The sequence below is a fragment of the Lathamus discolor genome, chromosome 2, assembly GCF_037157495.1.
Source record: "Lathamus discolor isolate bLatDis1 chromosome 2, bLatDis1.hap1, whole genome shotgun sequence".
In the NCBI taxonomy this organism is placed as follows: Eukaryota; Metazoa; Chordata; class Aves; order Psittaciformes; family Psittacidae; genus Lathamus; species Lathamus discolor.
In genome coordinates this window covers 57,799,965-57,818,127 of record NC_088885.1, presented here as the reverse complement: position 1 = coordinate 57,818,127, position 18,163 = coordinate 57,799,965, and the positions used below count along the sequence as shown (strand labels likewise).

At 45.8% G+C, this 18,163-nt stretch overlaps 1 protein-coding gene across 1 annotated transcript in view; it reads left to right on the top strand.

The window, feature by feature from the left end:
• The first annotated feature begins 9,894 nt into the window (after positions 1-9,894).
• WNT3A (Wnt family member 3A) overlaps positions 9,895-18,163 on the top strand; it is an 86,173-nt gene continuing 77,904 nt past the window's right edge. Inside the window, exon 1 of the mRNA XM_065669275.1 lies at positions 9,895-9,965. Coding sequence (XP_065525347.1) covers positions 9,895-9,965 — 71 coding nt within the window. The remainder of the gene's footprint in view (positions 9,966-18,163) is intronic.

Genomic DNA, 18,163 nt, shown 5'->3' with positions numbered 1-18,163 from the left:
ATTTGGCAGAAAGATAAAGGTTTCAGAGAGATTAAGTTGTATGAAAATAAGTGTACAGGTAGGGAAGAAAAACCTTATTACTGCAGTTCCCTCCTTTCCCCCTGGGAGAAACGGGCTGCTATGTGAGCTCAACCTTTATTAAGCACCAGGGAGCCCACATAGGAAGGGGGAAGGTACACCGAGCACCATTAACACCATTTCCCACTGAACTACTTGCTGCTTAAGCCATTTTGCCTCATGCCCAAGGCTTGGAAACAACCATTTAAAGCAGTGTGAAGAATGGGAAGATCTGAACTTAATTTTGGTCCTGCAAACACAAGGTTGTGAGCAAACCAAAGTGCTGCAACCCTTGCTTTTGCTCCCATGCATTACTATGCTCCAGATCCCCTGGCAGAAATTCCTCCCTTGGGTGTCTTTTGGGTCCATACAGCTGCCAACATACATCAATCAGCCCCTTCGGGAGCATAGCCCTTCCTCAAAGCATCCCGTGGACTTTGCAGGCCGATGAGCCAATCTTCACCATTGCTTACACTGAAGCAAAAGAGACTCATGTGCCTGACTCGTGGTATTTTATCGCATTTTAACACTTAGACTTGGGTGCTGGGCAAGAAACCATCTGCAGGTGTCACTCCTGCACATGAAGTAAAAGCACCAGAAGAAAGTCTGGGACAGGTGGCCACCCAGCAACTACATTAAGACATCATAACTTTGACCAATTTGTAAGCGGGCTGAAAGAACATGCACCCTTCCTGGAAGGGGGAGAAGTGTCTCTTTAAACCCTGGGGATATGACCTCTTGTCCTCCCTGTTTATAAGAGGGAGGGGAAGGAGAAAAAAAAAAGCCAAGAACAAAAAAAAAAGAAAGAAGTGGAGAAAAGGAGAGAAAGTCAGACTTGTCAAAACCTCCCCCCCACCATCAGCTTTTGTGATGAAAATGAAAATGGTAAGGGACACTCTCCAGTGCCTAGTTTTCTCTCTTTGTCATTCAGGCTTTGCAAGGGGGAGCTTCTTTCTGTTTATTTATCAACTTGGATCCCTTGTCAACACCTCACTTGACTGAGGTTTTAGCACCTTAGTGGGGTTTGGAGTTGGGGGGGGGGAGGGTAATGCTTATTTTTTTTAACTCTCTCAGCCAAATCTTTATTCTTTTTCCTTCCCCACATCCAGTTTAAGAGTCTCCTACGGCAAAACATCAGACAATCCCCTGTCCAGCCCTGTCCAGCCCTTGGCAGTGAGAATGGTTTTAGGTGTGCATGAGAGATACTGTTGCTTATTTCATTATTTTCCACCACACATGGCCCAGCACATCAGCTCATCAGCTCCCGCATGTTCCCCTCTTCACATATCATGAGGGGCACACATCATAACTTGCTATTGTGGTATTTCATATCAAGCTGTTTTAAAACAAACCCAATACCAAATAGCAAAGTAATCTTAAAAAAAAAAAAAAAAAAAAAAAAAAATCTTTATTTTTTCACTCTTAAAACACATTTTAAAAGGTTTTGGAGACCTTGTCCAGGGTACCACTACAATGCTGGACAGGAACAAAAGTTCCAGTAGAGCAGGTGCTTCTATGCTTTCAAATTGTACCCTACGTTCCTAGTTACTGGTTTTAATGTATCTTAATTAGCTTGCTCTGTGACTGAAGAGAAGACACTCCAGTCTGGGTAGTTTTTCAGACTGGTGCTTGTCAGCAGCATAGAGTAATCCCTGTTTAAAATGCATATTGATTCGTAAGCACAAGACTGAAGCCCAACATTCATCTCAAGCGATAATATCACTCAGGTTTCAAACAGGGGTGTTATGAGTGAATTCACAAAGGGGTGAAATTCTGGTTTCAATTTCAATTTTTTCCTTTTGTTTGCACCTGCAGCAGGAGTGTGGCTAGCCCTTTGAAAAGGGATTATTTGAATTATGTGTTAGAATGGGATTTAGAACATTTCAACATCAGTGCATCGATGATTTTATAAATAACTGTTTCTGTTATTGATCTTGCTGTCTCACAAACTGTTGCTTTTCCTCTCTATTTTTTTTTCTTTAATTCAGTGTATATCCCCCCCAAAAAAAACTCCCACTTTTATAAAGAGAGATTGGATGAAGCAGAGTAAATACATTACAATTTTAAAGCCAGTCCTTATTATGAGTGTGAATTTGGAGGGAATCTTCCCCAAAAGCCTTGTTCTGCTCCTGTGGCTTCCTTCTGAGACCAGCAATATTACATTTGTAGTGCTCTTACTGCTGTACTGCCTATTAATGCTGCGAATCACCTTTCTTGAATTTAGCTTCTTGACTGGGGCATATAGGTGAAAGTAGCTGTCTAGGCAGCAATTAGTGAAAGGCGGGCAGAAAACAAGAACACCCAAAGGACATTTCATTCCATCCACCAAAGGCACTTCACTTCCATGAGCTCCCTTTGGATGTGTAACAAATTGTCATCACCCTTTTAGATGCTGAGACTTGGCAAGATAGATGTCTCAGAAAGGGATGCAGGATTTCTCCCCAGGAGCCAAAATACCATACCCTAAAATGTTTCTCTTAAAGAAAGCAGGTGATTATTATTACTTTCTTGGAAAGACTTCATTGTGCTCAGTTACTAGCACCTAAGCCTGCACCATCCTATTTGGGATAGCAGGGCTGGGCCACTAGCCATTGTCAGCTTCCACTGCTGATTAATAGGTTTTTAGTTGATTCTGGCCTAGAGAAATTTCACAAAAACAAACACACATGCAAGGCTCAGGTTATCTATACATTTACTGAATTAGAGTCAGCCCTTAGGGGAAAGCTAACGCTGATTAGTTATTTCAGTTCCTATTTTGGGTTATTTCCTCTATGAATCTGGAGTTCTTAATGTGTCAGAAAAACAGAAGCTCCATAGGTACTCAGGGAGTTACATTTGCCTTCAGATGGTCAGTTTGTCTTCAAAATAAATTGGGTTTCTCTCAAATCCTAACCCATGAGGAAGATCCCAAGTTATCCCTCACAGCACTCATTTGTGAGAGGTTGTGTCCGCAAAGTGACTTCGCCACAGCCCTGAGCGGCTGTGGTAGGCTCTGGAGAAGAGGGTTGAAGGTGACCAACTCGGTGAGTTTAGGAGGAACAATAAAAGGAAATGTTTGTCTGAACATAGACATGGCACTGTCTCCTTGACTGCTACTGCTGCCTAATAAAACTGGATATGCATGCTCTGTTCCCTTCTTTTGTCATTCATTAGGGGAGGTTTGGGTGGTGACCATGATATTTCTCATTCCCAACATCTCTCAGAAGATATTTTGCCTGTCTGTGTACCTACTCTACACCAGGCCAGGAGACCAGGGCTAGGGGTGCTGGTGTCCCCACCTACCCTGTGCTGTTCGGTGTGGAGGTGACAAGGAAATAACTGCATGGTGGCACTGTCCCAGAGCACCGATCTCTCCTGAGCATGTGTGGAGGAGGCAAGGAAAGAGGTAGCACCCACAATTCATCCTTCTACCTTCCAAGGTAAGACCCAACCATCCTTCTGCCCACCAAGCCTCTCTGATATCCCTATGTCTCCACCAGAGACAGAGATAAGTGCCTTCTCCACCTTGAGCTCTGCCAGCTGTTGTGAGGTGGGGAAAGGAAACCAGAACTCTAGTGTTGCAGACCCCTGTGGACCGGCTGCATTTTTTGGTCTTTGCTTTATTTCTCCCCAGGTTTGTTCTCCTGCTGTACCACTAGGTGGGCCAAAGCTACACCAGTGAGAGTCCTTCTGCAGAAGGCGAGCAAGGCAGGTGTCTGCTTGATCCCTGATGGCCAGGGCAGAGCTGGCTGAGGGACAGGAGATGAAGGGAAGGGTGTGAGAGGGTCCCAAGGTTCACCCTGAGTCTTGCTGTCATTCAAAACCTACCAAGAAAGGTGTTCTGTCCTAAAGAAGTGATTGTCTCAGGGAGAGGAACCCAGTTAGGATATGACATGTGCTAGTGAAGTTGCCTGCACAAAGTCACATCATGGACTGGTGGCAAAGGCAAGAGCAGAGCCACCACCACCAGTTCAAGGTCTGGCCTTACTGCCTACTGCCTTTCTAAAGCAGTTTATTGGTGGCCAGGACATACGTCTTCAGAGCCTGCGACCAAGAAGCATAATCAGCACCAGTGCCTGCAGGTAATAACTGGAGGCACACACAATATGAGAGAGGAACCCTTCCCAAAATAACATTTCACCCAAGATAAGGTGACAAAAGATCCTGTATATGAAAGTCCAAAGGAAAGCATCATCACCCGTGACAGATCTGCTTCACTCCACAAAAGGTCTGGGATATTGTAATGCAGCTCAGTGGATGCTCTCTCTCCATTAAACTGAAAGCCATGCCATACAATCTTTCCTTTCTTCCTGGTGACGTATCAGTACTGGATCTTATGCTTTCAGCCGTCATCCATTTCTCTTATGAGCACTGTGACCACAGGATAACACCTTTATATAGAAATGTTTTGATGGGAATCCAGAAACAGCTAAAATCCCAGTCTGTCACTGCCTAGCATAACATCGGCAGAACACAGCGATAGCCAAAGGCAGTTTAGGCAATGTCAAATGAATGCTGTTCCCTTGCAGTTGAGGACATCTCCTTGCAGCATAAAGAGCTGAGAAACCCGCCCCAAATGTACTCCTGATTAGTTTATTGCTATCAGTGCCCCTTTAGAGCCCAGAGAAGAGACAATGGCCTGTAGGCATCTCACCTAACTTCAACCATCTGAAGATTAGGCACCAAGTCTAAACTAGGTCCCAAAGAGAAATGCAACTCCCTAAGCAATTTACCCCACCTTCCACAGACCAGTACCGACAGTGGGATGTGTTGCTTGGGTTTCCACTGCACCACTGACCACAAAGGCAGCCAATTAAGTAAGTAGATTTGGACAGCTGTAGTCAGGCAAAGTGAAATATGCCATTGGTATATTTGGCATATTTAAAAGAAAAAAACCTCCATTTTCAATACTGGACAAACTTCCACTTCTTGGCAGCAGTGATCCTTCTATGCTTAAAAAATTTGGTCACAGAGAGACCTGACTTGAAGGAAGGACATGAATTTAGCAGCAAAACCCATCTTTTCACCAGTTCTGCCACTGAATCACATCATTAGCCATCCACTACACATCTTCTGCTTTTTTCTTGACATCTTATGAGATCCATATTAACCTACCTGGTTGCTATTTATAGTGCTGTGACTCCTGGTCAAGATGGATGGATGACTTGGATGACACAGATCTCAGTCTTTAGGGACCTCAAAAAGCACAGAGGAAAAATGAAAGAGGGAAGCAGGATGACATGCCACAAGTCAGAAGACAGGTGGCAAAGCCAGGCCTCCAGCAATCCAGTGCCCAGGTATCTAGGACCCCAGCATTCATATTTTTATATAAATATGATATATGAGGTTTAGTGCTTGCAGCTTGTTTTGATATCTGGGTCTCCAGATATCTGTAGCAATGCCTACATGCTATTGGGCTTCCTCACCAGGGCTGGCTTTAGGGAGGGTGGGCTACAAAGTTGCCTGGTGGGGATTTACGGGTGCTCCCATTATCACAATATGCCACAGTGTGGGCTTCTTGGAGGAAGGAACGATTCTTTGAAGGAAAAATAGGCTGTGGCTTTCTCAAGCTGCCATGGTGTCTGTACGCAACCATGGTGGCTGTACACAGCCATGGTGACCACTCTGTTCAGAGAGAGATGTGTGGGACAAGCAGTGAGCAAATTGCGAATGGGGAAGGTAAACCATCTTCTAGCACAAACTAGTCCCAGTCGCAATTTTCAAAAGCAGATAATGAATCAGATGTCAGTAGTGGGAATTCAAATATTAAGAAGAGAAGTACAGAATGCACTTCTGTCCTCCACCAAAAATAAGTAAAACCTTCCGCAAAACCTTCTGCCCAGCAAGGAACCTTCCTGGCTCTGTTTGCTCTCAGTGAGGATGATCTTCCTATCCTGCATCAATAATGAATCTTCCCCATGTAGGGCAGAGGGGAAGGAGAGCAAGAGAAGTGACATGTGGAGTATTCGGGAAGCGTGACTGGCTGCATTGCACTGCTCTGCGTCGCTTCCTGTCTGCCTGGATCCCTCCAGACCCCCTCCCCTTGTCCCTGATCTCTTTACATAGACTTCTCTGGGTTGTAGCGATGCTGGACATGCCTTTTTTGAACATGGGCAAGCACAGCTGCTCCCTGTTGTGACTTAACCATACCGCAAAACAGTCATGTTTCTAAATCCAGCTCTATTTACACACTCAAGTGGGCCCTGAAGATGCCAGCTGGGACATACCCATGAGTAAGCAAGACAAGACCAGTCTGCAATGCCTTCATAAGGCATTCCATGATACTAAGACCTGCCCCCTGTCCTCCCACCCCCCTTCCCCATGCCAACCTGATAACCGAGTTAACACACCTACTTCTGCAGCAGGCTTATGGGAGCTGAGGAATTGGTCCTACAACTGTGAGCATAGTCAGTAATTTGACCTCCCTTTTGACAAGTCAGGGTGATGGACCTTCACGTCCTGGGGAAGCCACGAGCCAAGCCCTGATGCTTACTTTGATGGTGTGAGGATGGGCACTGTGGAAAATCTGTGCAGAGCAGGTTGCAGCTCCACTAGGACTGAGACTTGGTGTCTACCACTGAGGATTCACAATCCCATCACCTGGACCTCCCTCAGAATTTCTCCCTGGGCACCGATAAGCAACACCAAAAGCAAAGAAGCCAAAGCATCACCCCACTGAGGACCAGATCCTTCTCATTGCAAAGCACGTATCTGAGCACGTCCAAATATTTGGGAGAGGGACAGAAACCAATGGACCAGCATGGATGAGCTTAGGGAGCTTTTGACATCAGGCCCCAATTGTTGGGAGAGAACCCTGCAGGTCTGGGCAGCCAAATGCCAGCAGTCCCACATCCATAAGGCCTGTGGCAGCCTTTTTACTGACTCTAATGGACTGCAGAATCTTGCCCTTTAAGGACTCGAGTTCAAAGATAACATTGATAATAGATAACCAATCTACAGTAGAGTTTCTAGTGATGGGAATGGCTGTTATACACCCGACTACCTTTTTATCAGTATAATTAAAAGCAGTTGGCGTCAGAGTAAGTAGCAGTGCTGCCTCCCGAAGAAATCAATACTATCCTGCTTGTGTGTGTGTGCCTATGACAAAGTGGATTATCTCCATCTTCCCCAAATAGCAGCTGCAAAGTAAAGAGGAAAAAGGGAGAGTGGCTGAATTTGTACCTTCAGGTAAAGTTGCCTGTTGCTTCCTGATGGGAGGGGCAGAGGCTTTGGGGGATGTTTAAACTTCTCCCCAGAAACAAAAGGAGGGGAGATTAGCTGGACCCCTGGAAGGGATGTGTGTCCTGCCCCTTCCTCCTCCTCCTCCATCCCCAGTTTGCCAAGACCCCCATGGCCGGGCTGGTGCTGGTGTCTCTGAGGGTCCCTGTATGTGTGTGTGTATGTGTGTGTGTGTTCCCGTCTGCAGTGTGAGCAATTTCACTTGAAAAGACAGAGAAATCCCCTCCTTTGAAAGTCGCAGTGTTTGGTTCTTTCCAGTAATGCTATAATTGGATGGGATTTTCTCTAATACAGAGGGAAAGTCCTTAAGATGATTTTTCACACACCACCACCCTCCTCCTTCTCCTTGTCCTACCTTGTGCAATAAAACTCTCTTCTCCCTCTCCAGCCTCTTTGGCTCCTCTGGGGTGAGGGGAGCTGCTGAAGGAGGTGGGGAGGATGGATTTAATACACTCAGCATAATTGCAGCACCGACACCATGGGGATTTGCTGGGAGAGCCAGGGAGAGCATCCGTTCCTCTGGAAGCAAGCGAGAAGCCGCTCATATCAACTCAAGCTTGGCTACACAGAGTGATTAGATCTCGGAGCACTTGCCAGTGCTCACATTTGCAATCACTTGTCATCCAACCCTAAAGAAAATAATCAGGGCCCGACCCCTGCCAAATTCCCAATGATTTAAATATCCCCGAATGAACTGCATTTCTAGTATAATTTCACTAGAATGAATATATCTCTCAATCTAGCTAAACACAAACATATCTTTGTATATATGCATATAAAGCAGTGTGTGCGTAAATAGAAATATTCCCTACTAAGGGAAAATATATATGCAATTCTTAATGAGAAAGAAAATGCATTTTGATTTGAGCTCATACAAGGTTGCAAGCTTTCCTCCAAAAAGTCATTAAAAATTGTACCTCTCTTTGTTCTGTGTGCGCCACAGAGATTTTCTGATTCACAGATAAAATAAAATATAGTCAAATAAATAAGTAAATTCTCAACCAGTACTCTCTCTCCCCTAAAAAATATGAATTTAAAAGTCAACAAAAACCAGCAAAAGAACCGCCAACAGGCAGCCGCCACAACAACAATGTAAAGAGAATCATCGTTGTCATTCCACGGAGAAAATACCTCATAGCTCAACCAGTGCCTCCATCCCCTCATTTCTGACTCTCAAGCCCCCTTTCAAATGACCCAGGGTAAGGGGAAAGCCTGTCATCTGGGTGACACTTGCCCACAGATCCATCAAGCTTTAAACAATATGCTCCGGAGGAGCAGCAAATCTAACCACATACCCAGTCTCGAGGAGCTACATCTTTATAATAATACTGACCATGATTTTTTTAATTTTTTTTAATGACTTTTTATTTCCACCCCTCCGAAAACCTGCGAATTTTTGGAACGGCGCTATCCACCCCAGCTCACCCCCCACCACTGCCCCTGGAAAGAGAGGAATTGGTTACAATACGTAGAGAAAGAAATTAAAAAAGAGATCAATTACTAGTGCCCGGTGGGGTGGATCTGCTGGATGAAGTCGTTTGCAGCAGCGCCTTCGCAAAGTCCGGGGCTGGGGCTCCTGCAAATTGTGATGATCTGGACGAGCCTTACTGAGATTTGCACGGAAGAAGTTGATTTCATAGCAGATGCCTTCAGTGGAGCTCTTGGATATGTGGCTGGTTGGACTGGTGGGGAAGGGGGGTGGGTGTCGGGGGGGTGTGTGTGTCTGTGTGTGCGCGTGCATGGCTGGGTGCAAATCTTCTTTTTTTTTAATGAAAAAAGGAGGAAAAAAAAAACCGAAAAGAGAACCAACAGAAAGTTTCTAGAAAGTTAGTTCAAATGCGCCCTGATCGTCACCGTGAGGAAACAGGGGTATGAGAAGAAGACAGAATGGCAAGGAAGAGCAAACCGAGTAAATAATAACCAAAAAAAGAAAAAAACAAAAAAAAAAAAGAAGAAAAAAAAACTTAAAAAAAAATCACACCTTTTTTTCTCTTTTTTTTCTTTTTTTTTTTTTTTTTTTTTTTTTTTTTTTTGCATTTTAGTAGCTTCGACCCAGGGAGTGAAATCCGGGCAGGTTGTTATAGCTACCCAAATCCACAGGGGTCCCCCCTGTCTATTTAAACCCCCTAAATCTTCCTTCCCCTTTTTAAAACTACATTTTATCCCTTGGCTTGTGGGCCAACGTGCCCCCTAATGAGTATTAAAACACTATCTCCTTGCAATTAGCTCATTCCTGACTTCACGCTCCTGATTGACAGAACAAGCCAAAGCATCAGAATTCTCCCTTTGGCAATAAGTGCTGATTGGGTCCTTTTTAAGAGAGCTACTTCAAACTTTTTTTTTTTTTTTTTTTTTTTTTTTTTTTTTTAATATTTGCCTTCAGTGTCTTGGCTGAGAGAAGAGTTTTTTACCTCTCTGAGATTTTTTTTTTCCTTGAGAGTAGTAGAGGAAGCAAGAGAGGATTTACCTGGTCGGGTTGAGTTCACTTCATTTGACTTTTTTTTTTTAAATTATTGTTATTATTATTATTAAAATAATCATCCTGCCTCAGAAGAAAGGAAGGTTTTTGGCAACTCTGGTTAAAAAAAAAAAAAAAAAAAGAAAGACAACTTTTCATCAATGGCCTCTTTTGGATATTTCCTGTTTCTTTGTGGGTTGAGTCAGGCTCTGTCAAGTTACCCAATCTGGTGGTAAGTTTTATTCTTCTTCTTTTTTTTTTTTTTTTTTTCTCTCATTTTCATTTATTTTTTTCCCCTCCTCTGTTTTCTCTGCAACCCCTGCGCTTAAGATGACTTGAAATTCTCCTTTCGTTGCCACTCAGCTAAAGAGGTGGGATTGTTCCAGCGCCAGCAAGTTCTTAGAACCTGCATTTCACCTCTTTTATTTATGCATTCACTTTGTTTATTTTGACTGGGTTATACCTGATCTCTCCTTCTCCTACTGTAAAAGAGAGAGAGCGAGCGAGAGCGATCGGAAAGTTATTTTTTTTTTTAAGCGCTTTGATCCTCTCCTGTGAAGAACAAAAGGCGCTGCCTGAATTAAAGAGATAATGATACAAGTTGACATGAGCGTTTCAAGGTGATTTCGAGCTAGTCAGGTGGAAGGAAGGGGGAGAAAGGATGAATATTTTTTTTCCCCCTTCGCTTTAAGGAATATTTAGGGAGAAAGGAAAAAAAAAAATAAAAGGGAAAAGAGGGGGGGAAATGAAAGAGAAAGGAGATGAGAGGAGGCTGAACAACCTGGGCTGGTTGTGGAAAGGCAGAGCAGCGAGCAGAGACCGGGCTAGGGGTGGTGTGACCGGCGCTGCCCCGCGTAAGATCGGCGGGGACCTGCGCACCCGTTTCCCCTGGGGATAACGCGCTTTCTTATCCCGGTTTGTTGTTTCTGGTTTGGGGGTTTTTTTGCGCTTTGCACCCTACGCCTTTAAGAGCTTTTTCTCTCTCTCCCCCACAAAAAGCAAATGGTGCTGGGCAAGGCATGTAACTGCAAGATCTGCTTTAATTACCCCGCGGAGGTAATTGGGCTCAGGGAAGCCCCAGCGCGGGCCGACTCTTGCTCCGCCGGCAGCGGCGCGAAGGAAGCGTGGGGCTGCGCGGAGCCGAGAGGGGCTGCGCGGGTGCGGAGCGGCCAGCCCCGCTCTCCGCGGAGGGGAGGACGGGGTGCGCGGCACCGGGAGCTGCTCCGCAGCCGGGGCGGTGCTGTGAATAACTCAGACGGGTCCAAAAGGTTTTGCTAATAATAAGAATTAATTGTTTTAACTGCATTTAATGTGTGTGTCGTCCCCCCCCTTTCATCTGGCGAGGGGCGTTAGCGGGGTTCAGGTGCGATCGGAGGCGAGCGGGGGCCGCGGGAGCGGTACCTCTGCGCTGCCCGGCGGTGCAGAGGTGAGGGTGTTGAAGGCAGCCTCTCCAAAGTATTTCAGGTATGTCTGAAAGCAGGGAATTCGTTGGGATGGGAGAAAAGCAATAAAATGCAAATGTGTTCTTGGGAAGACAGGCAGAAAGAGCACCTGGACGGGAGTCATTAAAAAGCAATCTTTTATTCCCAGCCACCATCTAACTTATAATTAGAAACTCTGGTTGCATTCCTGATTGGAGAAGGAAACGCATTCCTCTAATACCAACATAAATATTCCCTTGTCACCCACCGAGGGGAGAGGAGGGCAGAGCGGCCCCGGTCCCGGCCCCCCCGGCTCCCGGTCCCGTCCCCGCTCTCGGAGGTGCGGGAGAGGCTGCTCTCGGTAGGGAAAAGCCGGGAAGGAGGCGATGGAGAGAGGGGCAGGCGGTTTCTTTCCAAGCCGGGGCATCAGGTGTGTGCAGGAGGGGAGCTCAGCTGTGATTCTTTGGGTTTGGGGGGTTGTTTTTCCCCCTTTCCAATCCTTCCCCCGTGCCAACCAGCGGTTTTAGACGTTTCTTTCGCAGAGACAGCAACCCCCCTTAGGGCATGGAAATGGAAAGGCGGTTTTGATTGGGGTGGGGGAGTCGGAGGAGAGGCCGGGTGTTGTTGCATTGGCTTCCTAAATTCCCCACTCACACCCCTTTCCCTCTTTATTTATCCTCAAGCAAGATATAACCCCTTGGCTACTCCATGGCTGGAGCTGGGGAACAGCTCTGGGAACTGGGGATGGCAGGTAGCACAGGGTCCCTCGGACACATCTGTGCACATCCCAAAATCCACTCCAAAAGTCTCCTAGTCAAGGAAAGCCTGCTTCCAAGCTGGCTGATTTAGCAGATTGATCATGCTGCTTCATTTTATTTTAATTTAATTTTGGTCTTTTCTTTCTGCTTGATTATTTTTGCCGTTGGTGGTGGTTTTCTTTTCTAACGAACTGCAGAGAGGGCCAGAGATATTTTAGTATGGTTGCACAAGCAACAGGCATCCTACCCATCCCTGTTTAAAGCCTCCCCTTTATTAGCTCATAGCGACTTGACTGCTTACAGCAGAAAATCTGTAATTTACCCACCCCAGTGTGTGCCTCCCCCCCTCCAAATAATAGTTTGTAATTAAAGCGTAAACTCACCGCAAAGCACACAGAGCTGTGGATACTTACATTGCTTTCAGCTTCAAGGCAGTCTGAGCAAAAGCAGGGAATGAGAAATTATATTCTCCAGTAGGTTTTGGTTAATTATTCTCCCAAAGGAAAGAAATTAGGGGAAACATCAAGTGTGGATTTGTCAGGGGGAGCAGTGGGCATGAGTTACCATTCTGTCTACCTCTAAACAGAGTTCCTTATGTGGCTGAGCTGTTTAAATTGCCATTCCTACCATGGCATGGGGCACCTGTTTAAAATCAGGCTGTGCAGTGCCAGTGGCCCCCGCATAGACCTGGATGAGTGGTACCTTTGGGAAAAGTTCAGTGGTTTAAAAGGGGAAAGATTCCCCAGAGCAGCAATGCTATCCTGATCTGTCCATGTCCTTTCAGTGATGATTGCGGGGGTAGCTTCCTAAAACCAGAAAATTCCTAAATAATGTATGTACAGAGAGGGATTAAATAGGCTTTAAAAACAATTATTTTAAAATAACAAAATGAAAGGGCACCATTTCTCATCTAGACTAGTGCGGCAAGTCTGTAGGGATGTACTGGCATGATTTATTGTGGCACAGTAACCCCATGGGACTTTCTCCAACAGTGTTCAAACTAAAGTAGCCACTGGTAGTAGCCACTGGTAGTAGCCACTGGTAGCAGCAACAGGCTCTTCCGCACACAAGGTGGACAGATTAAGAGCAAAAAGACATTGTTTCTTGTTGTTTTGTTTTGTTTGGGCTTTTTTCCCCCAGATGTTAGTGCTGTTCATTTTTTTTGTTTGTTTTTAATGAAAGGAGAGAAAATGCAGTGACTGCGGGAAGCCTTAGGAAATGCAGAAGCAGAATTCATGGGTGAGGGAGGATTAGATGTAACCTGTCCCCTATCCCGTGGGGGTCTAGAGTCCGCACAGAGTTACAGTAACAGCAGAGAAAGCTAAAACTTTTTTCATCTAATTTGGTTGACCAGCTGACTGCACATGCAATAGAAAAAGCGTTTTGATTTGGTTTAGATTATTTTTTCATCAGCGGCATGTGGCCTGACTTGGTCTGAGGACAGTCAGAGTGCAGAAATGATTCAAAAGCAAAAAGCGTTTGGTTCAGGAGGGGAAAAAAAAAATCCAGCAATAAACACAGAGCTTCAGCATTGAGAATCCTAACCTCCAGCAGCCCAGAAGGCTGGTACTAGGGAAGATGATAACGGAAAGGATAGCTGGGCTGAATTAGAAGTACAGGCAGACCTCTTCACAGTGGAGATGCCAGCTGGCATCTCAAATATTGTTATTCCTGGGATCTGAGGCAGCATGTTGCAAGCTGAGGGATGTAGAAGGCTAAAGCATATGCCTGGAAAGGGACTGGAAGAGGATGTCCTACAGGAGGAGACAGGCCCTGCCTGGGACCTGATGTGGTGGCATCACTTTAGGCGGCAATGTCTGTCCCTTCCTCTGTTCCCACTGGTAGTGGTGGAGCTCCTCTGCTGCTCCCTGTATCACCTGTACCACGTCCTAGGTGGGGTGGGAGGAGATTGGCTCCGTAACAAACTGGTCAAGGAGGTGAGCCATAACTGCTAGTATCAAAGTGAATGCAGAGTTAATGGACATGCCAAGCTGGTATTTGGGGATGTGAATGATGTGTGTTAGATATTTTCCTGGCTGTGACCTGTGTTTCCTCTTGGCTTCCTATTGCTTGTTCCCCCAGACTGGTCATAGAAGCTCTGCTGGTTTACTCACCCACATGGGACGAAGTTGGCCAAAGCCTGTGATATTCTGCAGTAGCTATTTTATAGCTCATGAGGGTTGGAGAAAGTGATCTAAGAGATCTTTCCATATCTATTGTTTTGCAGTTCAGGAAACGTAAGTACAGGGGAGCATGGTAAGAGGGAGTGTTGCCAACAGAAAAGCAAGTAACCCAGTAGCTTTACTGCAGCAATACATAGGTGCAACACCTGAACATATTCCTGTCAGAGTCTGATGGCATCGCCACAGTAAGAGCTGTGATGGGTGAAGTCCTGGCTTGTGTTCTGGTTCAGGTCTCTCCTGGGATCTGTCCCCCTTGAGGTGAGTGGAACAGCCCCCTGTTTATGCCAGGGTGGGTGAAAGCCAGGCTGGATTCTGGATCCCAAAAGAAAGCTGCTTTTCCATTTGTTGCAAATCCTAGAGAAGCAAGTGTGGAGTCTTGGCAGGCTCTGCACCTGAGAAAGCAAAGCTTAGGTTTGGCACAGAACAACTGTGTTAAGTGAGAGATGATCATCCCTTGTTAGCCAGGAGGGAAGCAAAGCAGTGGAAGGTCACCCAAGGGACAGCGTGAACCATGTGTGTTGGCACCAGAGCTCCTAAAACAATCTCTAGAGCTCAGAAATATGAATTGCATCTACTCACTTCTCCTCTGCTTGATTAGCCGGAGTCAAGGATTTTGACATTTCCGAGGTGATGGCATTCATCTTCATTTCCTCTGTACTGCAGCGGGTTGTGGAGCAGTATTAAAGAGTTGTCATGTTCCTCTGCAGAGGTGGCTGCATTTCAGCTTTACGCAGTGCAGTTCCTGTGCATGCAGCCCTCTCCCACCCTTGCCCCAAGGCTTGGGAATTGTCTTTATACACGTGTATCTGTGTTACAACAGCATCTTACATGGCCCTGTTTTGCCAGGTAGCGTATAATCCTGGAAGGATGTTTTATCCTATTCACAGATGGGAACTCATCCACCAGCTTAGATTTTTCTGAGCACAGCACGGGTGATTTGCACCAAAGCAGCAATGGGGATAGAGGGTCACTGGGTCTAGGGGATCTTGCTGTGTAGATGTGAGTGGTGAGAAATAGCTCTTGCCTCATCCATGCGTAAGATATAGTGTGCAAAGGGTAGCGGAAATATTTTCCCATCTCCATTTTTTCATGGTGGGACTGGAGGAATGGGCTAACGGTATTTATGTTGCTCCTGGCATAGGCAAGGCATGGATATGCTGTGCTGGTGAGATTAAAGGACTGGGCCAAGATCACACGAGAAGCCTTTCTCATGGCAGGAACTAAAAGTTTTGCAAGGTCTTAGCAAGAAGTCCCTGTTTCAAAACACAGGGAGGGCTGGGATTCTCCCCAGAGAGAACAGTGTGTGCTAAAGAAGAGCCCCCATCTACTCACATTTTAGTCTCATTTTATTAAATTGCGTTGTCCTGCTACATATTAATGAATGTATCTTTCTTTTCTTTCAATTTTAAGAGGACTTTATTAGATAATAAATATCTAATAATAAATAAATGAAAACCAGCATATTGATATCCAAAGCATTTGACGAAAGCATTGCATCAAACAAGCAAGCCTTTCCTAACTAAGTTAAGGAAAAGTGAATCATTTTCCTCCCCAGCCCTTTCCAGGTAGCCCCAGAGGCAAAACATGTCCTTTACAGATATTTGAACACCTCTAAGACTTCTCACCTGAAAACTTCTGAGCACTTACTAACATGGCTTAAGCTCTGGTATGTGCTCAGGAAGGGAGAGGATGTTTTTCTATTTCAATTTTGCAGGTAAGCAGAGGCAGAAGAATTTAAAGGTGCTGCCCCAGACATTGCAATGAGCCTGCAGCAGGGCTGGATGTAGCACTAATTTCTGCTGAGAGTAGGTTAGTCTTTTCTTTCTCTCTCTAAAGACATCTCTGCACTGGCCTCATGTCCTTGAGTGCTATTGCAGTGCACAGCACCAGGGCAGGGTAAACATAGGACTGCAGCAGGAGCAGGAAACATTTATGAAATAGGTGGGTCCTGTTCTCTCTGAGCTCATGTGCCAGCATGATGACACATTTCACTTGTGCACGTAGCATTTCTTTTTCCAGATTCAGCCCTACAGCTGGATCTGCTGTAAGTAGTTCGTACAGGGGGATGGCCATAGCCCTGCTTTCTGCTAGCCAAAAAAGACTTTTGACTGTTCCCTCTTAAGGGTCAAGCTGGAAGAACCTTGACTTTTGCTGTGGGGTCTCTCCTAGGAAAGAAAAGTCAAGGATTGCTGATTGTACCAGGGGAAACGAGGCTCCATCCCAAATCTATGGGAATCCTTTCCTGCTTGGATCCCACTTCCTCCAACTGTGATGAGCCAGCTCATCTCCAGCCCTGCAGCACTGCTGCTGTTTTTCCAGACAGACTGCCAGTATCTGCATCTCTTCCCACATCACCAGTACTTCACACTGGCGCACAGCAGCAGGTGAAGGTGGCTGTTCTGTGCTAGACTCCACAAGAAGCAAATGTTTTTGCTTTGTGTGTTTGGGAATGCAAGGAAAGCCCAATGGGACAACTATGGGCTGATGTGCCAGCTTCTCCCTTGCTCAGCATTTGTTCTTGCTCTACTCAAGTGCGTGATTTAAACAGCCCAGTCACATTTCAGGTGGCTTTATTGGGCATAATGATAGCACTTAGCAGGCATTGCACACAGGGGGAATCCTCTAGGCTCTGAGTCACAGATGCTCTATGTGAACAGCTGAGCTGCACACAGCATGGTGAACACAGCTGGCTGTGCACTGAGCATGCAGTCTCACCCCCAGGGCATCCTGAGAGCAGAGATGGACTGGTCCTACTCCCATCAACATCCATGTTGAAATTTCCTTCCCAGAGCAGTACTGGACTCACGATCTTGCTCTGGATCTGAAAAGAAATGCTGCAGGGCCAAAGAGTGCAGCTGCGAAGAGAAGAGGTAGAACATGCAGGAGGTCTGAAGACTAGACCAGAAAGGCTTTCTAGGCTCAAAATAGGCACTCACTGTCTTCTCGTAACATGGAGCTTGGTGCTTTCTGCCCAGTGAGGTGGTGGCAGGCACTGGTGTGATGGCACTAGTTAAAACCACTGAAATAGAGTGGAAAGGAAGAGGAAATAGTGGGAGAAGTATTGTTCAGAGCATATATGTCTTGTCCAGGTAAGGCGGGGTAGGGCACAGACTCAAGGTTGCAGCAAGAACTGTTCCCATCCTGTCTCACTAAACCCATCTCTCCTTTGCTGACACCATCAAGAGCCAAATGAAGGCCCAGGGTCCATAAAAGCCAAGGCAGTCTGTTGGTGCTTAGTACTGAAAGGGGAGGAATACTCAGGGAAGTCTTTGAAAGCAGGAGCCCTTCCAGGATGGGCTTTGTTGAACCAGGTGCAGGGCTGGTCTTGCAGAAAAGTCACTCCTGAAACTCTAAACCAACTGCATCCAGCTAGCCCAGGTCATTCATAATGCTTTTCTCCTCTCCTGTCCCTTTCAAAGTGGCAAAGTTTGCTTTAAATCCTACTATCATCTTAACATAACATGTAAAAATTCATCAGTTCACTCCAAATTATGTTGATGCTTGCAAAAAACAAGGTGAGGGAAGAAGAACCAATACATCCCTTGTTCTGAACTCCTAACATAGGGCACTGCTTTTAGAAACAGCCTGTAAACCAGGGGAGAGCATTATGCATCACAAACGTGGTGTTTGTCTCCTTTCCTTGTTTGTCACCTGCATATTCACAATCCCCTTCCTACTTGGATGTTGCTGACACCCAGAGAAAGCTTTGCATTTGTAGAGCCTGGGCCATCAAAGGAGTTCAAGGTGCCTTTGGTCTTCTCATCACAGTTTCTGCACTGGTATAATAGTCAGTTACACTTTAAATTGGTGTAGTGATAATTCTTAGCAGGGATGCTGTTTCGCTTTTCCAATATGGATATTTCTCCACACTCCGTTAATGTGAAATGCTTTTCTGTTATTGCACCTTTGCTCTAAGGCTTCACCAACAAGGTCATATCATAGCATGTGGGCTGGTTCCTTTTTCACATCACAGGCCTCACAAGGCATCCCGGGTGTCTGGGATGATTGCTTCTCCCCTTCAGTGGAGGCTCAAAGTGTGTTGGAGCAGGTTTGCCTGGTTCTTTGAGC